General features: G+C 42.0%; 1 protein-coding gene across 3 annotated transcripts in view; it reads right to left on the bottom strand.

Annotated features, from left to right (window-relative positions):
* The window catches only part of MTUS2 (microtubule associated scaffold protein 2), a 325,841-nt gene that overhangs the window by 124,039 nt on the left and 177,870 nt on the right, over positions 1-23,932 (bottom strand). For all 3 annotated transcript variants that reach the window (XM_068526669.1, XM_068526670.1, XM_068526671.1), the window contains one exon: positions 8,240-8,338. In XM_068526669.1, the coding sequence (XP_068382770.1) occupies positions 8,240-8,338 (99 nt within the window). The remainder of the gene's footprint in view (positions 1-8,239; positions 8,339-23,932) is intronic.

Raw genomic sequence — 23,932 nt, 5'->3', positions numbered from 1 at the left:
CTGCAGCACAGACATAATTCCTATTTTACCAACGAAGCAGCTGAGACTCAGAGAAGTTATGTTATTTGTCCAAAGTCATACATCACGTGAGCTACTGAGCCAGGATTTGAACCTGGTTCAGTCTATTCTTTTGGGCCAAGCAACCTGGCAACCTTTAGAATTTGCAAAAGAGTTTCTAGTGAAGGCAACTCAGTGTAAGCATTTTCAGATGCAGGAAGAGAGCCAGTAGGAACTGGTGTCACAGAGTTGAAGGAAGGAAAGTTTCAGGAAGGGAGTGATCAATAATGCCAAATGCCACAGAGCTATGATAAGGAACAGGACATGTCCACTTAGACTTAATAACCAGGAGGTCACTTGTGGCCTTTGCAGGGCAGTGGAATGGGCGGGGTGGGGTGGGGTGTGGGGCTAGCCGGCAGCGAGGGGAGGAGTCCCTTGTAAGCAAAGGGACAAAGACGGGGATCATGGAAGACTCTTTCCCAAGCCTGGCTACAAAGGTGGGGAGAGAAGTGGGTCAGAAATACGCAGGTCAGGGGAATTTTGTTGTTATGGCTTGTTTTGTTTTGGGGATGGGACTGATGACATAAAATACAGTGACCGTCCTCAGCCAATCTACAGATCAGCAGGGGAGGGGAGCACACCTCAACTTCACCAGGCCCTCCTCATCCAGATGACAGTCGAAGGTTCAAGGCCTGATATAGGCACCACTGGTCCAGTTCACTTTCTTCTTTGGTATCCAGTAATCTGAAGAAAGGAGAGTCACCCTCCGAGAGGGATGAAGGAAGCAAGGAGGGGAGGCTCGAACCGAAATACTGTGCCCCCAGGTCTGTCCATTATCCATTACATAGGTTTCTATTCACCAAAGCTGGCGTGAAATTCCCCTGTGGTAATCTGGACTCCAGTTTTCTGCTCCCTTGCATACATATCCTGCTGTTTTGAACTGAATGTTTGGGTTCTCCCAAAATTCATATGTAAAATCTCTAATCCCCAATGTGATGGTATTCTGAGGTGGTGCTTTTGGGAAGTAATTAGGTCATGAGGGTGAAGCATTCATGAATGGGATTAGTGGTCTTAAGAGAAGAGAGATGAGAGAGATGACCTCTTGATCTTGGACCTCCCAGGCTCCAGAACTGTGAGAAATACATTTCTGTTGTTTAAGCCACCAGTATGGTATTTGTTATAGCACCCTGAGCTGACTAAGACACCTGCAAAACGCCCTTGAGTGTGAGTGGAATCTGTGAATATGACGATTATGTAACATTATATACAAAGAGGGAGATTACCCTTGGTGAGCCTGACCTAATCAGGTGAGCCTGTTAAAAGCAGAGTTTTCTCCAACTGGTTGCAGAGTGGGAAGTCAGAGATTTGAGGCCCGAGAAGCATTCAACACCCCATTACTGCTCTGAAGATGGAGGGAGCTGCATGGCAAGGAATGAGGGGGCCCTAAGAGCTAAAAGTGCCCCTACAGACAGCCAGCAAGGAAACAGAGACCTCAGTCCCACAACTACAATGAAGTGGTTCGACCAACAACTTGGATGCGCTTGAAAGTGGATTTTTCTCCAGAGCCTCTATTCAAGAACTCAGCCTAGCTGAACCATGATTTCAACCTTGTGATACGTTGAACAGAGAACCCAATGAAGCCACACCTGGATGTCTGACCTGTGGAACTGTGACCTATAGAACTAATAATTGGGTGTTACTTTTTAAAAAGAAAAGGGAAAGGAAAAGATTAGCAAACATATAGCAGGAGAAACTAGCCAAAATTAAACACACAGAGAAAAAAGACTGAAAGAAATGAACAGAGTATCAGTTTGGACAGGAGTGGGGCAACTACCAGGGGCCTAACATATGCATAATTGGAGTCCCTGGAGATGAGGCTGTTAGGGTGGAAAATTTCTGAAGAAATAATGGGCAAAATTTTTCAAATTTGATGAAACCTACATGCCCACAGATCAAAGAATCTCAAGAAAATTCAAGCACAAAAAAACAATACCACAAAGAAAATGCCACCAAGGTATAGTGTAATCAATTTGCTCCAAACCAGTGATAAAGAGAACATCTTTAAAGCAGTCAGAGAAGAAAAAGACACATAGGCACAGAGAAATAAAGATAAGGATGACAGTCCATTTTAAATTGGGAACCATTCAAACCAAAAGACAGTGGAACAACATCTTTAAATACCTCAAGAAAAAAATAATGCCAACTTGAATTCTGAACGAAATAAAAGTATCTCTCAAAAATGAAGGTAAACAAAACCAGGAAGATTTTATCACCAGGAAACCTCCACTATAAGAAATTTTAAAGGAAATCCTTCGGGGAGAAGAAAGATGATACCAGATAGAAATCTGGATCCACATAAAGGAATGAAGAGCACCAGCAAGTGAGAACTCATTGAGTAAATCTAAAAGACTTTTGCTTAAGAAGAAAACTGAGTGCTGATAATCAAAAATAACAATGTAGTGTGGGTTTATACACAGAACATACGTAGAAGGAAAATGTTTGCTAACAGTAGCACAAATGCCAGGAGGAGAGAGATGGCAGCATACTGTTGTAACTCTTATGCTATATGTGAAGTGATATAATACCACTTGAACTTAGAATGTGTAAAGTTAAAGATGTAGACTCTGAACCTTAAAACCACCACTAAAATAACACGACAACAAGATATAGGTAGCTAATACATCAACCAAGGGGAGGAACGGAATCATAAAAAATAAGTAATGTGAAAGAAGGCAGTAAAATAGGGGGAAAAAAGAATATGTGGGATGAACAGAAAATAATAGCAAGAAGGTAGATTTACTCCCAATCAAACCAATAACATTAAATGTACATCAAAGGTAGAGATTTGAGATTGGATAAAAATGGAAGAGCCAATGACAAACTGCCTATAAAAAACTAACTTAAATATAAAGAGACAAATAGATGAAAAGGAGAAGTATGGAAAGAGGTATTCCATGCTGAAATGAATAGAAAGCTGAGTGGCACTATTAATATTGAATAAAGTAGATTTCAGGGAAAAGAATACTACCAGGGATAGAGGGTCATTTCATAATGATAGTGGGAAATTCATCAAAATGATAAACAATCCTAAACAATTATGTACCTAATAGCAGAGCTTCAAAATACACAAAGCAAAATGATGATAGAGCTGAAAGGAGAAAGACAAGTCCACAATTATACGCTGAGATTTCAATAACCTTCTCTCAATTACTGATAGAACAGTAGACAGAGAATCAGTAAGGCTATAGAATACTTGAACAATGCTATCAACAAACTTGACCTATGACACTGTAGAATATTCCACACAGAAACGGCAGAAAAGGCATTCTTTTTAAGCACATATGAGAGATTCACCAAGACAGCCCTTGGTGTGGGTCATAAGACAAAGTCTCAATAAAGTTGAAAGGATTCAAGTCATCCAAAGTATGTTCTCCAACCACAATGGAATTAAATTAGAAATAAAATCAGAAAGATCTCTGGAAAGTCCCAAATATTTGCAAACTAAAAAAACACACTTCTAAATAATCATGGGGACATAAGAAATCAAAAAGGGAAACTTGAAAATATTGTGAACTCAATGAAGATGAAAACCCAATATATCAAAATTTGTAGATTATATAGCTAAAAGCAGTATATAGAGGAAAATTTACTGTACTAGGTGCACATTAGAAAAGCAGAAAGACTTCAAATTAATGACATTAACTAATTAAATCCAGTGTAAGCAGAAGAGAAATAATAATGGTCAGAGTAGAAATCAATTGTATATCCTTCTGCAGAAAGAGAGTCAAGCCATACCTCACACTATATACAAAAATTAAATTAAATGGATCATAGACTTAAATATAAAACCTATAACTATAAATCTTTTTAGAATTAAATATAGGAGAGAATCTTTGTGACCTTGGGTTATGCAAAGATTTTTTTAGATAACACTCACAGTACGGTCCATAAAAGAAAAAAATTATGAATTGGACTTCATGAAAATTAAGAACATCTCATCTTCAAAAGACATTGTTAAGAGAAGCAAAACAAGCCACAAATTGTGGAGAAAAAGTTGCAAATCACATAGCTGAAAAAACTGTATCCAGAATATATAAACACTCTCAAAATTCAATAAAAAGAAGACCAAAAAACCCCAAATGACGAAAGATTGGAATATATATTTTATCAAAGAATATACACAGACGTCAAATAAACAAAAAGATGCTCAACATTATAACATCATTAGTTATTAAGGAAATGCAAATTAAAACCACGAGATACCACTGTGTACCTACTATAACGTATAGTATTTAAAAAACTGACCATACCAAGGGTTGGCAAGGATGTGGAGAAACTGGATCTCTGAGACACCACCGATGGGAATATAAAATGGTAAAACCACTTTGGAAAACAGTTTGGAAAACTTTTAAACAGTTTTAAAAAGTTAAACACATAGCTACCATATGACTCAGGCATTCCACTCCTAGCTATTTGCCAAGAGGAATAAAAACAGAAGGCCACAGCAAGACTTGTACAAATGTGCATAGTAGCTTCATTTATAATAGCCAAATCCTTGGGGAAAAACCCCTGAAGTCTCTCAATAGGTAAATGGATAAACTGTGGTATTTACACAGTGGAATTCTATTCACCAATAAAAAGGAACGGACTATTGCCACGTGGCTAGATCTCAAAAAAGCCATGCTGAGTAAAAGAAGTCAGATAAAGGTAGAGTATATATTATATGATTCCATCTGTATCAACCTTTAGCAAATCCAAACTAATCTTCAGGGACAGAGTGGGGATTAGCGTGTGGGTACAAAGGGATAGGTGGAGAGGATGACAAAGGGGTACCAGGAAACTCCAGGGGATGGTGGACATGTTTGTCGTCTTGACTGTGGTGATGGCTTCACATGTGCATACATTATGTCGAAACTCACCGAACTGTACACTTTCAATATGTGTAGTTTAATCTTTATTAATTATACCACAATAAAGATGTTTCAATACAAAATACCACACACTTTTTTTTGTTTTGTATTTTCTTGGCATAAATATTTCAGTCCTTTTATTTTCAACCTTTTAGGATTTTTTTTTTTTTTTTTTTTTGCCACGTGTCATGAGGGATCTTAGTTCCCTGACCAGGGATTGAACCCATTGAGGAACTAAGATCCCCGCAATGGAAGTGTGGAGCCATAACCACTGGACCACCAGGGAATTCCCTAGTGTTCTTATATTTTAGGTGTGTGCTTTGTAAAACAGTCTAAAGCTAGATTTTACATCATACAATGTGCACTTAATAAATACTGTGTGACTGTTCAATAAATGAATCCAGTCTGGTAATCTAAATCTGTGATTTAGTCTAAGAGTTTAGTTAGTGTACATTCATTATGACATCTTTAAATTCATTTCTTTTTTTTTAAAATTAATTAGTTTATTTTTGGCTGTGTTGCTGCGCGCGGGCTTTCTCTAGTTGCAGCGAGCGGCGGCTACTCTTCGTTGCGGTGCGCGGGCTTCTCATTGCGGTGGCTTCTCTTGCTGTGGAGTACAGGCTCTAGGCGTGCAGGCTTCAGTAGTTGTGGATGCGGGCTCAGTAGTTGTGGCTCGCGGGCTCTCGAGCACAGGCTCAGTAGTTGTGGCGCATGGGCTTAGTTGCTCCGTGGCATGTGGGATCTTCCCGGACCAGGGCTGGAACCCGTGTCCCCTGCATTGGCAGGAGGATTCTCAACCACTGCGCCACCAGGGAAGTCCCTGAATTCATTTCTAATACCTAATTTTATTCTTTCAATTTCTCCCATATCCCTACCTCCTCCCTTCCTTCTTTCCTCTCTTTTCCTCTCTCTGTTTTCTTTTTCCTTTCTCCCTCTTTTGCCTTCATTTATATAGATTTAAATTTTTCTTTTTCTTTTTTTAAAAATTTATTTATTTATTTATTTATTTATGGCTGTGTTGGGTCTTCGTTTCTGTGCGAAGGCTTTCTCCAGTTGTGGCAAACGGGGGTCACTCTTTATCGCGGTGCGCGTGGGCCTCTCACTATCGCGGCCTCTCTTGTTGCGGAGCACAGGCTCCAGACGCGCGGGCTCAGTAATTGTGGCTCACGGGCCCAGTTGCTCTGCGGCATGTGGGATCTTCCCGGACCTGGGCTCGAACCCGTGTCCCCTGCATTGGCAGGCAGATTCTCAACCACTGCGCCACCAGGGAAGTCCCTGAATTCATTTCTAATACCTTATTTTATTCTTTCAATTTCTCCCATATCCCTACCTCCTCCCTTCCTTCTTTCCTCTCTTTTCCTCTCTCTGTTTTCTTTTTCCTTTCTCCCTCTTTTGCCTTCATTTATATAGATTTAAATTTTTCTTAACCTCTGTTTCCAACTTTTCCCCCTACTGGTTCAGAACTCTATTTTATTGGTAATTCTAAAAATGTTAACATGTATAGTTTAACTTAACCAAGTCTGAAATTACCCAATGTAAGACATCTTTACTCTTGTATTGGTGAATAGAATTCCATTGTATAAATACCACAATTTATCCATTTACTTACAATATAAGGACCTCACTCACAGTGGCTTATTTCCTTGTGTGCGTAGCAGTTTCACATTTTATTCACCAAGTGGACACAAGTATTGTAGCATTTTAAGTTGAATTTTCAGACTGTAGTGGTAGCAGGCATTCCAGCTCCCTGATTGAGGCAGGGCGGACTGAGGTGAGGATTTCCTAAGGGAGGACTGGTTCCCTTCCCACCTTCTCTCAGAGCCAAAGCACAATAGGCCAGACTCCTCCTGCAGGGTGAGCTTCTTTCCCTTCCTAATTTGTCTAGTGAGGGGGCTGCCCTTCAGAAATTCCAGATTTATGAAGGGTTCTCCGATCTCATCTCCCACCCTCTTTAGGCACTGGGCTTGTATCTGACTCCATATTAGATCTGTTTCTTTTGCTTTGCTGCCTGTGCTTAGTCATGCTGGCTCTGCACCTTTTGTAAAAGAATGTTGCCTATAGCCTGAAAGATACAGTATAGCCTATTCTCAAGGCTCTGACCTTTAAGAAGGTCATTCTTATAGAGAAAAAAAGTTGCAGAACAGAGAAAAGCATTTGTCTTGTTGGAGGTTTACAGGAACACCCTAACCTGACCTACATGCACAGCTGCAAGAACAAAGGATTTCGACACAAAGAAGTTTGCAACAACTAACCACGCCCCTCCCTTATCCTGCCTTTAAAAATGCTTTGCTGAAACCCTTTGAGCAGTTCGGGGTTTGTGGGTACAAGCCACCCATCTCCTTGCATGGCCCTGCAATAAACCTTTCTCTACTCCAAACTCCGAAATTTCCGTTTGTTTGGCCTCACTGTGCATCATGCACGCGAACTTTCGATTGGTAACAGGTTTTGTCTCCTGACCCTCTCGTGTGTGGCTTTGGATTACTTCCTATACATTTTTAATTTACCAGAAATATTAAAAAGTTCACTATTCTCCAAGCATTCTGGTTAACAGTGTGGCAACTAAGAGTGCAGTTTTGGGATTCAGAGTGCCTGCATTCAAACCAATACTCTACTACTTATTTCCTGTGACTCTGGGCAAATTAACAAAAATCTCTGTACCTCAATTTCCTCACGTGTAAAGGGAGAGGCAATAGTAGTACCTGTCTCCCAGTTATTGTGGGCCTTAAATAAATGAATATATCTGAAGAGCTTAGTTAGGACTGTACATGGTATACAGTTAAGAGCTCAAACATTAGCTACTGTTACTGCTACTATTTTTGTGCTTAAAGAAAATGTTCTGAGGTTATATTGCACTCTATTCTGCAAAGGGGTTGATACCTTACAGTACGAGTTCTCTTAATAAACAATTTTCAACTTTCATGTGATATTATGTAGCTTATTCATATCAGGATGTACATAAACAAAATAACAAGTATTTGATATCTACCATTTCTCTGTTTGTCTTCTTTTGGGGAAATATTATCTCTTGAAGTTAGATCTCCAAAGTCTATTTTTCAATTATAAATTATTTTATATTCTGTTGGAATAGCAGATACTCCTACACAGAGAAGATTCTACCACTTAAACGTAGCATGACATTTTGTGTTTTAAGACAAAATGATGCCAACAGCTGGTTCATTTCAGCTAGAGTCAGAACACATCCATACACGTATGTCAAGCCCTGGAACCATCACGCATACCACATGGGCTGGCACTGCTCCATTAATGACATTTGAACAAAATAAATTCCAAGTTCAAGTCTCCACAGATAACAGTTCACATTTCTTAAATACCTGGCGAATGAAGCTTGGTGGTTGAAGCCGCTGTTCTCTTAGGAGATGAAACTGCAGGTTTATTAGCATCTTGATCTTTTTGTACTTCTTTCTTTGTTCCTATATATAGTTTAAAAAGAGAAAAAGAAACAAAGGGAGCTCTTTACAATTGAAACAAACACAAATTGTTTGTGGAAAGGGAGGCTTAACAAAAGACACAGAGAACAAAATAATATTTGGGTGATTAGTTGCTATGGTCACCACCCCCTGCGCTTCAGGAATGACACACTTGTTTATCGCAGAGGGAATTTCGTTTTGAGTGGTCAGAGGAATAATAAGTACACTGCTGTCTCTGATTTGATGAAAACCACCCCTATCTCTGGAGGTCACTGCACCCCAAGGACCCTGACAAACTATCTGGGAATTAAAATTGTGCTGTCCTCAGTCTGCCTGCCTCCTTCTGCCAAAACAAATTTTCATTACATGGAGAAGGAAGCTGTAGCCGAATCTAACTGCTAACGACTCCAGCATCATGAGAGTCGAGCCGCGGGGGACACAGTCTGCCTCTAATTAATTTCCACGCAGCTGGTCCACCGAGGTGACCCGGACAGCCTCTTGAGCTCTCTCTCTGCTGCAGCTGAGCCTTTGTAGAACCTGCCGGCAGAGCCGGCTGCAGCAGCACGGGACAGCCTGAGCTCGGGCCATGTCTAAGACCAGGCACTCAGGACACAGCACCGTTTCTCCCTTGTGTGCTGGGCACAGACCCTCCCCTTCACATCCCCTTCATCAGAAAGTCCAAGAACGATGGATGGAAGATCAGAGGAATAACGTCGACCTGGGTGTACCTAGACCCGTCTCCGCCTCAGCACAGTTTACTATGTCGTTTCAGAAATAACCCCTCGTGATGGTGATGGTTTCTTAGAAGCGGAACACAAACTTCCCACTTTGCCCCATGCCCTGCATCCTTACTCCTCTTCCAGAGGTAACCAGCTAGCAATCTGGCGTTTACTCTTCCAGACCTTCTTCTAAGTATTTATAAGTATATCTACCCAAATACAAATACAGCTATTAATTAGCTAAAGGCATCCCATACTGCAATTTCTTTTTACCTACCCACACTTTTGAAGATCTTTTTCATATCAGTGTATTCATAGGTCTTTAAAAAAGTGCCACATCATATTAATGGGCAAAGATGTACCATAATTTACCCATCCTCCTGTTGACGAACATTTAGATTGTTTGCAAGTGTTAGCGATTAAAATAGCTAAATGTGCTATAATAAACATTCTTCTACTTGTTTCTTTGTACACATGTACCAGTATCTTTACAGGATGAATGCACAGGTACGCTTTTGCTGGATTAAGATCCTGCTCATTTGCAATATTACCAGACACAGCCCAATTGTCCTCCGCGAAAAGCTACTAAAGTTACACTCCCGACCAAGTGCGTGAGGCCAGTTCTTCCTACACGCCCCATGCCCTACCGACACTGAAGTCTCATCATTTCAATTTTTGCCAGGCACTTAGAATCTTTTCAAATTGGTCATGTGCATTTCTTTATTTGAAAATCGCCTAATTAAACCCTCTGCCCATTTTTCTTACTGATGTGTAAGAACTCTTCATTTGTGCTGGATATTAATCCTTTGCCTGCTATACAAATTATATTTTCCAGCCTTTCACTTTTTACAACTTATTTAGAGTACCTTTCCTTGTACAGTAGTTTTAAAATTTTTAAATGTTCAAATATGTCAACTTTTCCCTTACAGCTTTAAAAGCACTATTACAGATCATTTATATGTGTGTGTGCGTGTCTGTGTGTGTGTGTGGATGACTGGGGAGAGATCATTTCCAGGCTTTGGAGAGGGAGGCAGGTATCTGGAGCCAACCTCTCTGTCCCTCCTCTCTCCTTTTCTGGCCTGACTGGGCTACTGCTTCTCCCGACACCATCAGACCTGCCTCACCCCTCTCTATGCTTGTCCGCCTGTCTCCTGCAGTTCCTCCCACACACCTGTGAGCACCTCCTCTGTTTTACCGCCTTTGGACACACCGTTTGAGTCTTGTTGATTTACCTCTTCTAAGGTCTGAGTTCCCTTTTGCATGTCCAGCCACTACTTTTTTTCTTCCTACTCTCAGAAAAGGTGCTTCACGCATTTAGTGAACATACCCCGAGCCTTTCCCATCTCAGCCAACGGCTCCACCCTTCACTCACCGTGCTCAGGCCGAACACACAGGAGTCACCTTGTTTGGCTCCCAGCCCCCATTTAGTGCATCAGCAAAGCTTGCTGGATCTCCTTGGCAAACATCTCCCAGGTCTGACCACTTCTTCCCCCTCCCCACTGCCCCTGCAGAGCCCAGGTCACCATCGCCCCTTCCTCCTCCGTCAAGGCCTCCCACCGGCTCTGCTGCCACCACCCCCGCCCCTCTACTGCATATGCCCCCAGGGCAGCAGGTGAATTAACTTCAAACCCAAGTTAGAGCAAGTCATTCCCAATCTCAAAACCCTCCACTCACCTCCCAAGATACTCAGAGTGAAATGCAGACTCCTACAAGGCCCTACAGACCAGCGCTACCCAACAGAAATACAATGTGAGCCACTTATGTAATTTCAAATTTTCTACCAACAACATGTAAAAAGCGCAAAGTACAGTGAGATTACCTGTAATAATTTGTTTTATTTAACCCAACATGCTGAACATCACTTCAGTGTCCAGCACTGGTCATATTTCAAGGGCTCACGGACTGACTGTGGGCCAGTGAACAGCACAGCCCAGAGGCGCTGGTCCCCAGGCTACATCAGACACCTGTGGTAGTTCATTTTATGTGTCAACCTGACGGGGCTACGGTTGCCCAGACATTTGGTCATACCTTATTCTAGATGACAGTAACATTTGAACTGGTAGACTGAGTAAAGCAGACTGCCCTCCCCAGTGTGAGGGGGCCTCATACAATCTGTTGAAGGCCTGAGTAGAACAGAAGGTTGGGTAAGAAGGAACTTCAGCTGCCTGACTGGTTGATCTGGGACATCGGTCTTCTCCTGCCCTTGGCCTGGAACCTACACCATGCGCTCACTGCCTGCAGGTCTTGAGACTTCTCAGCCCCCATAATCACGTGAGCCAATTCCTCACGATAAATCTCTTTTTATATATATGTATTCTATATTCTATAATATACATACTATATACTCTACACTATATTCTATAATTATATATATACTATATATAAGAGTATATATAAAGTATAGACATAATTACATATTTAAAATATATAATAAATATATTTTTATTTATATATTTTATATACTTAAAAAATATATAAAATATATAAAAATATATTAAAATCTATATATTTTAAAAATATATTTATAATAAATAAAATATATAATATATTCAAATATATTATATAAAGTATATATGTAATAGTATATATATACTATTCATAATAAATATAATAGGATGTTCTGTATTATAAATGTATTAATACTTAAATATATATTATTTTCCTATATAAAATATGTTACGTATATACATATGTATCTCCTACTGGTTCTGTGTCTCTGGAGAACCCAGGCTAATACACACACACACACACACACACACACACACACACACACACACACACCCCTCTGCACCTGCTCACACACTCCAGCCACACTGCCAGCCTTGCTGGTGCTCAGACTTGCTGTACTTCCTCCCATTCTGGTCACGTTAGCTTGAGTTCCTTCTGCGTGGAATATGCTTCCCCGAGACCTTAGGCTTGGTTCACTCATCTGCTCTTTCAGGTCTCTGCACAGATGGCAATCTTCAGGGAGGCCGTGCCTGACACTCCGGGTAAAACAGCCCTCCTGCCACCTGCCACTCTGCCCCTCACCTGCTTCACTCTTCTTCACAGCACTTGTCACCGCCCAAAACATCCGCACATCTGTTTGTTTACTGTCCACCTTCCCCACTAGGACACAAACTTCAACCAGAGGACACACCCTGCCCTGGACAGCGTGGCCATTCAGTCTATGTCCCACTGTCCGCCCGTCTCCCACCGGGCTCTTTTCAAGGCAGGTCATGTCCAGGCACTTGGGGGTTACAGAAGGCTGGACCGGCGGGGTCCTGAAAGCCCAGCCCTGACTCCGCTCCACTGAAGCCACACCCACCCTGCAGAGTATCCCACTTATGCTTCATCTCACTCTTCTATTCCCTCTCTCTGCTCAGATTTTAGGTTTCGACAAACACAGAAAGTCAGCCAGACTCCTAGGAACTCAGAAGAGAAGAGTTAGTTAGCCAAAGGGTGTGCTAAACACAACACTTTAAGGGGAAACTAAACATAAGTATTTATTCAGAGTCTCCATAGTTTCCATCCAGTCTTCATGGACTGCTATCTGGCAGCTTCCATCAAAAATTTAAACACTGATAGACTTGACCCAGCAATTCTGCTTCTACAGATCTCTCTTTGGAATACTTCTACAAGTGTGAAAAGATGTACATTCAAAGACATTTCATACGTTATTCACAACAATAGAGATGTATAAATAACCAAAAACGCACACAGGGGTATGATTAAATAAACTACTGTATATCCATACGATGTAGCACTATGCCACATTAAAAAGAATGAGGTTGTTCTATATTATACTGGCATGGAAGGATGTCCATGAGAAATAAGTTAAAAAGCTAGTTGTTGAACAGTATGCACGGTATTATCCCATTTTTATGACACAAAAATGTTACCTGTATTATAGTTGTAAATATATAAAAATAACTGAAAGGCCATTTACTAGTTTTTAAATATTTTTAATAATGGTTACTTCTGAGACGTAGGATCAAGGGAATTTTACTTTTTATTTTAATATGCTTCTGCATTATCTCCACTTTTAATGATGAGCACATACATTACTTTTATAATAAAAAAAGGCATGAAACCAAAACCAAAATGAAAATAATCTATCAGCTCTCTGAAAGGATAAGGAAGGAAGAAACCAGCCTAGTGCAACCAATTCTACAAGAATAACTTTGATCGAAAGTTTCACGACCCTTCCCCCTAGGAACACAGTGCTGCCCGGAGAATTCCTGTGTGGTTCTGGGAGCTCTTGATGGCACAGAAAATTAGGGCAATTAGTCATGACTTATTGTTGTCTTTGCAGTTTTCTTGCAATCTGGACTCAGCTTAAATGTTTTTTGAGTATACCGTCAGCTTTCGTTTTACTCTGTAAGATCCCAGAGTACCTAGCAATGCCAGTTTTGGTCTCACGGTTTTCCTGCTGCCCCTCTGGCCACTCTCCCTCAGTCCTTCCCGTACGCCTAGTAAAGCTGCCCCAGGATTCTGCCTCGACCTTCTCCAGTTCGCTCTTCTGGGTGAGCCTGTCCACTCAGCTTGCTTGTACCACCGAATTATACCCACTGATGACTGTAACGATCTGTTATTTCCAATCCAGATGGGCCCAGACACCTCTCCTGAGATCCAGACCCGTTTCTAGGTGTCAACTGGACATGACCACTTACCTACTGGATGACCAGATCATCACACCCTAAATGGAGCTAATTATCTTCCTCTCCAATCCACTCCTCTTCCAATATTTTCTTTCCTGGTCAAGTGTCCCCCTAGTCACTGAAACCAGAAGCTAGTGAGTCCTCTTCCTTATTATCCTCCCAAATCTCATCAGTTACTAAGTCTCTCTAATTCTGCCCCTTTATCCATCCTCACGGTTTCCCTTAGCTAAGTCCTCCTCATTTCTTGCTGGGACAACTAGGAAAGTCTCCTAAGTGATTTCTCAGTCTGTGTCTTACATTCTTCATCTTCAGTCAACTCACCCTCCTTACAGCTGCCAGAATGACCTTTCAAATTACGTGATTTTACTTTTAAAATCTTTCCCAAGCTTTCCCCGGTCTTCAGTAGGAAGCCCCAGTTCTGTGTCGTGGAACAAGCAAGCTCCAGGATCGCACTTCCTCTGCTGCGCGTCCCCTGCTGTGACACCGTGGTCCCCTACGACGCTCTGTGCTCCCACCGTGCGGTCTCGTAGTCTGGAGGGCTCAGTCTCTCCCTCAGCTGCTTGCCCCACCTCCTCATCCTCAAATTCAGCTCCTCCCCTCTCTGAAGCCCTTCTGCATGAGTTTCTGGTTTGCCACTGGAACAAATTACCATGATCTCGGTGGTTAAAATCAACACACATTTATTCTCTTACAGTTCTGGGGTGGCGGTTGTCAGAAGTATGAAATCAGTCTCACTGGTCTACTGTCAATGTGTCAGCAGGGCTGGTTCCTTCTGGAGGTTCTGGTGGAGAATCCGCTTCCTTGCCTTTTTCCGCTTCCAGCCTTCCTTGGCTGTGGTCCTTCCTCCACCTTCAAGGCACATCACTCCAGTCTCTGCTTCCATCATTACGTCTCCTTCTCCTCCAACTCCTCCCTCCTTCCTCTTATAAGGACCCTTGTGATTACACTGGGTCTATCTGGATCATTCAGGACACTGTCCCCATCTCAAGAGCCTTAACTTGATCACATCAGCAAAGTCCCTGTGGCCGTGCAACGTAACATTCATAGGTTCCAGTGATTAGTACATGGATGTATTTGGGGGCCATTATTCAGCCTATCACACCTTCTCTGTCTACGTGAATGAAAAAATGAAGAAACTCTTTTTGCTCACCAAAAAGGCACTAAGTATTTGGCCTATATTAGTACCCTGAATCCCTGTCACTTATTTATGAAGCTTTTCCTAATTTCATCAACTCCTCTTGAATAGCAGTCTTTCCTTAGAGCCCATTCAGCTTTCCCTGTTTTCTTTCACCCAGTGTAGACTGTATGCCTCTAGTGGATGGATGTCTCTTGTCTGGCCTGAGCTGCTTCTATTTACTGAACCCATGCTGACCTTTGGGGAACCAACCCTTCCCTGCTCTTGGTCCATGTGGTTGGGTGGGGCTGACCTGCCTGGATCTGGAGGTGGGCATGTGACCTAGGCCTGGCCAATCAGAGCTCTGCATCACACCACAGTGACAGAGCATCTTGGCTTAGGAATAAAAAGAAGATCCAACCTGGGATAATAAGAACCCTACCTTGAGAATTTTGCTGGAATTACTAGAAAATAATTCTTTTTCTGATAGATACCTAGGCTGGTGGGATGTAAATCTGAACTGCCTTTGACCATCTTTGACCAAAGCGGAGAGCCTTTGTGAACAAGAAGCCAACCGAGGGGAAAGAAGGGCCAAGAGATGGAAAACATTGATGATGACCTTGTCTAGGTACTGTGTACAGCCTCACCTTACAGTAGCAGCAACTCCTGAACTTTTCAGTTATATGAGCCAAAATCCCTCTGATCTTTTGCTTTCTTTTTTGCTAAGGCAGTTTGAATTGGGTTTCTGTAACTTGCAACCAGACAAGGCCTGAATTACAGGATGCCAGCCAGTGGAAATAGCTCCTTAATAAATACTTATACACACTCATCTCTCATGGGGCGGTACATTGGCCAAAACTACTCCTTGTGTACCTTACATAGCCTGAGATTCAGAGCTATATACACGAATGTGTATACACAAAATCCAGAGCCCTATCATCGGAGCTTTTGGGGTGGAAGGAAGAAGGCGGCAGGTGGGGAAAGAAATGCCAGCCTCACTCTGATCTCAGAGAAGAAGTCATAGAGTTTCATTTGAAACATAGTCACAGATGGTAGTCACCCATTTCCAGACAATCCCTACACATCCAAATGGCCCTAAAGTGTTTCGCCATAAATAGAGCAGCAAAACACCGCCCTAAGGCCTATGTCGGAAGGTGCTCCCTGGCAAACCGTACAGAGCTCCTTGGAAGAGGGAAGAATAGCGTGCGAGCTCAGCTTCTCATGCGGACAAAGGTCTTCCACGGTGATCTGAGTGACTCTGACAAGTGTTTGTGTTTTATTCCAAGACCCACCTTGTGTTTTATTACAACCTGTTCATCACGATGCTTAACGCCAAGCCCACCTGCGTGGGAGCCGTGAGAATGTGACTAAAGCTGCCCAATCAAGAGCGATGGATGGGCATGAGGCTGTCCTCTTAAAAAAATATGACGACAAACGTCAATGGCTAAGTCAGGATCCGCACTGAGCACATCAAAATGGAAAGAAAAATTCGATTTAAGATAACAGTTAGAAGAATGCTATATACTTTTTTTCATAAAAAGAAATACGCACATCAAAAAAAAAATCAAAGGGAATTTGCAGAGGCTCTTAACCTCACCCACAATAGGCCACAAATCCCTGCAAATCAATCTTGGTAGAAGCAAGAAAAGATAAGAAAAAAAGGATAAAGAAATATGCACAATAACTGACTTTATCCCCCAACCGTCTAACCTTCTCACTCCATCCACCTGTGAAAGCACAGGTAATGGGGCTAATTCTTCCCCAAGCCCTACAGACCCCACCCAGACAACATGAAAAGCCATGTTAGGAAGATGAAGGGGAGCAAGAAGAAAAATGAAAGGTAAACGTGGCAACAATGAGTGTTATGATCATCAGGCAATGGAACTGGAGGAGGTGATTAGGAAAAAATGAATGATGTAATCAGGAAGCAGGGATTCTGATGTCACTTACAAGACAAACAGAATGAGGGAACATTTCAAGGGAAGAGTTATAGGGGTTGAATAGGATGAAGAAAGGAAATGTTATCTAGATATGAATACATCAAATAAAAGAGGAACCTGGATGAGTTATAAATGAGAGAAAGAGTGCGTAAGAGAGGATTCAGGAGGGCTTGCAGGGATAAAAGAAGGAAACAGGTTTTAGCTGTTTTAAAATATCAACAGGAATATCTGATGTTGGTGGAGAATGGAGTTAATGAGGGAACAATCTGAATACACTCAAGAAAACGCTGGATTTAACCTATTTAAGGTTCATTCCAATTCAACTCCATTTATTGCACGCATGAGGGCAGACCTTGCAGCTGGAAATTTAAAGTAAAATAAAGGAGGTCTCTGTCCTCAAATAGAGACCTACAAAAAAATCAGACTCACAAGAGAGACCTAATTATTTCCTGGGATAAAAGCAGGGATGATTTAATTCTGAAGATTGTTATGAAAAGGTAAGGCTAAAAGAATGAAGAAGTGGGTTTGGGGGGAAAATATTATATCTGTTTAAAAGCTTTATAATCCCCCAAGTATATTCTTATTCATTCATTATTAAGCACCAAGTAGGCACCAAGCACTGTCCCAGTGAAAGAGAAGGTGAGAGCTGTCACGGAAGTCATATTTCAAGGAGTGTGTTTATTATCACAAGCATTTATAAACACCAGGCAGCACCCTGCAGTTGCTTCTATGTATATCACCTCACTTTAACCCACTCTCATCTCTGTTGGTATTTTTATTGGTATTATTACTTTGTAAATGAAGAAACTGAAGGTGTGGAGGTAGTAACATGTCCCAATTTACTAGTAGGTAGCTGAGCAAGATCTAAACTTGCGCCCTCCTGCCCTCATTTTAGCTCGCATTTCACTGCCCCACAAAGGCCTCGGTGAGTCCTGAACGTAATGAGCCCTACTGCCTGCCTGCAGTACGAAACACAATGAATCCAGGTGAGTCTGACTCCATAGGAAGGTTTAAAGGGAAGCAGGAGGGTGTATGGGGGAGAATGCTAGGAGCAGAGAGCGGGGATGGGGCAGGGGAACATAGATGCTGAAGGTCTTCTATTTGGGGCTGTGACCAGGAGACCAGGGAATGCTCAAGCCATTTGTTTTCTAAAGCTGGAGGCCAATGAATCCCAGCATTCCTTCCATCCCTGGCCCCAACCTTCCTCTCTTTCACTCAGTCTGCACTGTGTGGAACTACTTACTCCTTTGGTAAATAACCTCCCTCTCCCACTTCCATCCTTAATCTTTCAGAACAAGCTTCTCAAATGGTCCTCTTCCTCCTCATCCAACTTATCTTCAAGTCAGGAGATTGCTTTCAAACTATCCAATACTGCAGCAGAACTTGAAGCCCCCATGCTCGTGTAAAACTCCTTTCCCTTTGAGGTTCCGAGCTTCTGGCTGATGTGCTGTAACACTACTCCCTGCTGTCACCTACGTTATAGTTAGCGCCCCTCACTTACCCTTAGGCGTGGTCTTCCTCTTACCCCAGGTCCTGCCATCATCCGGGTAAACGTCGATGACCCCTGCATAACTCATCTGACATCCCAGCCTTTCAGTACTTAGACATTTGCTACTCTTGCCAGGCACCTTTAATCAGGACACCTGGGTATCACCCTGGACCGTGTCATCACCTAGAACGTCACCTCTGAAAATCACACACCGCACCTTCTGAGCACAACCTTCTATCCTCCAGCTGTGTTATTGCCACTCCATCAGTTCATGAATCTAGACAACAAATCCCTTTACCCCAAACTGCCAGGCTCCTCCTGTCTTTGCCTCCTTTCTTATCCAATCTGAAGTTGCCCCCAGTGTCCCTCACCTCTACTATCCTCTTGTCTACACTCTTGCTCTAATATCACAGAGGTAGCAGAACCACTTGGTCACAACCGTCTGCAGAATCCAACCCTCCCTAACCCAGCTGTCACTCTCCCCTAGTCCAGCTGAGCACACGACAACACAGATGGAGGCGCCAAGTTTACAGTCGATAGCCGTAACTGCGGCCACAACCCAGTCCAGCAAGTCTCCTATTGTTTTCTTTTCATCTTTTGCATTCATTTTTTTAACGTATTTTTTTAAATCATAGTTCTACATCTGTACCTTTCTAAAAGATTATTCCACATGGCAAAACAAAAAACAGCAGTATCTTGTCCCACCCTCCATATGCCCAATTCATAATCATCACTTTCAACTTTTTAAGCTGTTTTTCCTAGTATTTATCTCCATCCATGTAAGTAACATGTCTATACTGCTAGTTCTTTTTTTTTAGTAAGTTTATTTATTTTATTTATTTATTTTTGGCTGCACTGGGTCTTCGTTGCTGCGTGCGGGCTTTCTCTAGTTGCAGGGAGTGGGGGCTACTCTTCGTTGCAGTGCGTGGGCTTCTCGTTGCGGTGGCTTCTCTTGTTATGGAGCACAGGCTCTAGGCGTGTGGGCTTCAGTAGTTGCAGCACGCGGGCTCAGTAGTTGTGGCTCACAGGCTCTAGAGCGCAGACTTAGTAGTTGTGGCGCACGGGCCCAGTTGCTCCACAGCACGTGGGATCTTCCCAGACCAGGGATTGAACCCGTGTTCCCTGCATTGGCAGGTGGATTATTAACCACTGCGCCACCAGGGATGTCCCATATACTGCTAGTTCTTGATACTTACATTTTAGACATTTTAATAGCTCTCTACTACAGAAAATGACAAATTTTCTCTCTATAGGCTCTCTATAGGCACTACCTCCCTCTTCAATACAGGTGTATGATAATTTTTGTTTAAGTCAAAATTCATTGTTCATTTTGTTACAATTACATAAATGTTATTCACAACTGAGCAATTTCCTTACTTGTATGACTTTTTGTTTTCCCTGGATTTAATAGTTGCCTTGGTTGTTGTTTGTTTAGATTGTTCGTATCTATGTATTTTGCTAATTCTCCCCAGAACTCTTTATCAGTCACAACTCTCCTCTCACAATTATGTAAAAGGTTTCATTTTTGTTTCCCTGGAGGCTTCAATTCTCCATTTTCTTCTGGACTCATAACTTCTTGCACTGTTGCGCAGCTGTCATCCCAGAATCTCCCTTCGTCATCATTCCGCGAAATACCTTTGTCTCTTTCCCATGTTGGATCCCTTTTTTCTGGACCTCTCATGTATTCCTTTTTCTTGGTCTGCTTCCTTATTTTGGTAAAGTACTTTTTTTTTGAGTTTCCAGAGAAATGTACATGAGAAATAAATTATTTGACATCTTCCATGGCTGAAAATTTCTTCTTACAGTTGACTGTTTGGCTTCATACAGGATTCCGACGTGGCAATCATTTCCCCCAGAACTGTGAAGGCATTTCTCTTTTAGCTTCCAGGTTTGCTAATGAAAAGTCTGATGCCACTCTAAATTTTAACCTTTTGTATGTGATCTGTTTACTCTCTTGGTACCTCTTTTCTTCCCCAGTGTTGTGAAATTTCACGATGTGCCTTGTGTGGGTCTTTTTTCATTCATTATGCTGGGCACTTGGTAGGCTCTTCTAGTCCTACAGTTCTGGGAAATTTTCTTGAAAGGTTGCTTTGATAATTTCCTCCCCTCTGATTTCTCTGTTTTGTTTTTATGGAACTCCTATTATTTGTGTGTGTATATTTATATATACAACCTATATATAAATATCTCTTTTTGGATCTCTCCTGGTGCACATGACACTCAGTACTCCCAACACTGAACTCTCTGTCACCTAACAAAACTTCCTCTCAGTCCTATTTTCTCTGTCTCGGTAGATGTGTCTTTTGCCCGAGCCAGTAATGTTGATCGCATTCTTATCTCCTCCCTCATTCTTACTTCTTATATGCAATAAAATGCCAAATCCTATGAAACATACATCTTGTATCTCTCTTAAATTTAGTCCACCTCTTTTTTTCGTAGTCTCTGCAACTCCTTAATTCAGATCACTGTCACTTCTCTTGCAGAACTCTGCACCACCTCCTACCTTCTCTTCTCTCCAGTGAACTCTGCTCCAACTCATCCTCCAGACCTCAACCTAGAGGTCTCTGGATGCTGCTAATATGCTCTGTGGCTACAGCCTTATTGCACTATAGGTTGAAAGCCCTTTACCTATCCACGTTCCCCGTTAGACAATGTATCACATGAAAATCGCCCACTCAGTAAATATTTGTAAATAAATGGAGTTGGTTATCATTACTAACTAATCATGTTCTTCCTCTGTGGAAAATGAAGTCAACCTTGAGATTAGGTAAACTCCTGACATTTTGAAACCTCTTCTTGTTTTCTTTCTCTTTTTCATTTCTTCTGCAGTACCTCTCTCTCCCCACCTAACCAACAGGCACATCCTAACTGAGTAATGAGAAATCACCTTACACACTCTTAGAAGAAAAATGAGTAAAGCTCTGCATACGATGGATCTGTGGGAGGAAAATAATCCAGTTCTGGGGAATCAAGACACTGCGTGATCTATTAGGCACTGAGAAAATGTGAATAAGTAAGTCGTGGTGCAAAAAGTACGTTGTATTTTTGAAACTACCCAAATACATACTGGGGCTTTATTCATTGTGGCAGTTTTAGTTAGGTAAGCCCAAATGAAAGAAATGGTCTACGATTATTTGTCTCATTCCATCCAATAATTTACTTTCACATTAATTCAAGAACACAATAAAATCGTGCTTTTCACAGCTAACGTTTTCCCCATATAAATATGGTCTACTTAGTATTAAATAAGTGCCCACACGTTAGTTCCCTGTAGTTTTATTCCAAAGGCTGCATCATCCCTTATTTTCTGAACTATTCATTCCTTGAAAAATCCAAAGCATTCCCTTATTCATTCGTTCATCATGTATTTATTGGGTGGGTCCACCGTACTCGATGGGGTATTAGCTGTTGGAGAGTCCAAGGTGAAAGACAAAATCCTTATGCCCAGAAATTCACCAACTAGTGGGACATGTAAATAAGTAGTGACAAGATAATGCAGCAGGTGCCAGCCCAGAGGTCTGGATAAAGATTCCTCAGGGAGCTCAGAGGAAGAGTCAGGTAGGGCTTCACCGAAGAATGTTATGTTTGAGCTGAGGTGTGAACTATGCAGGACAATCACCAAGAAGGATAGGACACAACAGGCATGGGATCATGTGCAAAGGTACAGCACGTTCAGGGGCAGCAGGGTGGGGGATGAGACGTGAGGGTTTGCTCGAGTCCCACCTTCCTGGTCTCTAGCCCTCCACAATCTCCAACTGCACCAGGCAAATATTAAAAATGCTTAGCATAATGCCAGGCACTTATTAAGCATGCAAACATGGTACTTATTAACAATATTAACTTAATTATTATAAATATTTGTTTAGAACCTATGGATTATAAGTGCAGTGCTAGTGTATTAAATCATTACTGAATCAGGTTGACAAGAATTACACATTCTTCTTTTTCCAGTAAGGAATCGAAGGTTAGAGAAGTCAAGTAACTGAATTAAAGTCACCCAGCTATTGGTGGGTCTAACTTCAAAGCTCATTCCCTGTTTCCTCTGCCACCCAAAGTCTATGTGGTAGAAACTCTCAATTAACAGTGGCTTATTAATAAAGTTATTCCACTCATTGGAACAAAAATCATGTGGAGACAGAAATACGTCCAAGGTGTCTTTGTTTTTTGAAACCTAAAAAGATGTAGCCAATGAATAACAAAAGGGTCCTGTAACCTTGTTGTTATATTTTCCCAGGTCATGGGCACAGAAGCACTGCATGCTGGCAGCCCAAGCAGGTGGGTTCTCTGCTGGGTGATGTTGGTCACAGCAGCTGTGTGAGGAGGCCCATCACTGTCAGGGCTACAAAAAACGGCACCGGCACCGGGTGCAAGTACAGGCTTTGCAGCTGGATGCCGGGGCTTACACCCAACCCGTAAATCTCCTCGTTTTGTTATCCTGGGAAAACTACTTGATCTCTCTAATCCACAGTTTCCTAATCTATAAAATAGGCTTAAGAATAGGACCTACACATCATAAGGTTTTTAAGTGAGGATGAAATGAAATGGTGGGCATGACTAAGCGTACAGTAAGTACTCAATAAATGCTGGCTATTATTATTATTATAGTTGCTCATCAATGAACCATCACACCTGTTTGGCCTGTTTAATATTTATCCCATTGTCCCAGCTCGGATACACAGCATGGTACTGTCACATTACTTAAAGCTGCATATACCTAATGAGTGAGGCATTCGGCTTTCATTCATTCCCCATCTACCTGCCATGTGGACTGTTCAACAATCAGAGCTACTTCTAGGCTGGGGGACTCTGCATTTCAGGGTCCTGCGTCTGGTGGTTGTGTGCAGGCTTCTCATTTTCAGCATGGGCTTTAGACTCCTATCAGCGAGGCTGCTTTGGGGCCCAAAGCAGTTCTCAACACAAATATGCTGACTGATGGATTAAAGACGGACAATATGAAGACTCTGCAAGGTCCAAGAAATGTGTTATTCTTTGCCACTTATCTTAGAAAAGGGATGGCTGGCATTTGTCTCTTTCTTATTATATTTGCATTTATTCTAGCTCCCCCCCATCCCTGCCCAAAGACAGTAATTAGTATTTGGTATTTCATCAGTGTAAGGTAGCTAGTAAAACACATAAATCTGCAACGAATTGGAAGGTTTTAAACACTGACATGTAATTAAAAGTTCCATGCTCATCAGGCTAAGAGATGGGGCTACATCATGGTAACACTTTGCATAACAATGCATTTAATAGTACAGGAGGCAGAGTCCTGAAGCACATAAATGTCAGAAATCACAATGGAAAACCGGCTCTCCAGGACCATTTGCATTAATTACTTCTGGACCAGCTCCCATAGCTCTTTGAGGCTGACAAGCAGAGTGGGCAAAATACCAGGTGTGTAACCTTTGAGATGCAATACGTGCATATACTCTTAAGTGAGAGCTAGGGTTTTGTGCCTTACTTTGGAGGGGCCACCACGCAATAAAAGGTTTCACACCAGCCTGCAGGGGGCTTAATAGCAAGGAGAGTCACGGCATTTTATAAATTCTCTCTGGTACAGTGAGCGTGTCCCCCAGTGCTTCCCAAATTATCCAAAATATTATCCGTGCCGTTGTTTCCATGAAAGAATTTGAAAGGCATAGCAGAGAAAGGGAAATGTATCCTGTCCCTTACTTGGATCATCCTGTGGCGTTTC

This window comes from Eschrichtius robustus, chromosome 18, assembly GCF_028021215.1.
Source record: "Eschrichtius robustus isolate mEscRob2 chromosome 18, mEscRob2.pri, whole genome shotgun sequence".
Taxonomy (NCBI): domain Eukaryota; kingdom Metazoa; phylum Chordata; class Mammalia; order Artiodactyla; family Eschrichtiidae; genus Eschrichtius; species Eschrichtius robustus.
This window is presented reverse-complemented; position numbering and strand designations above follow the sequence as displayed.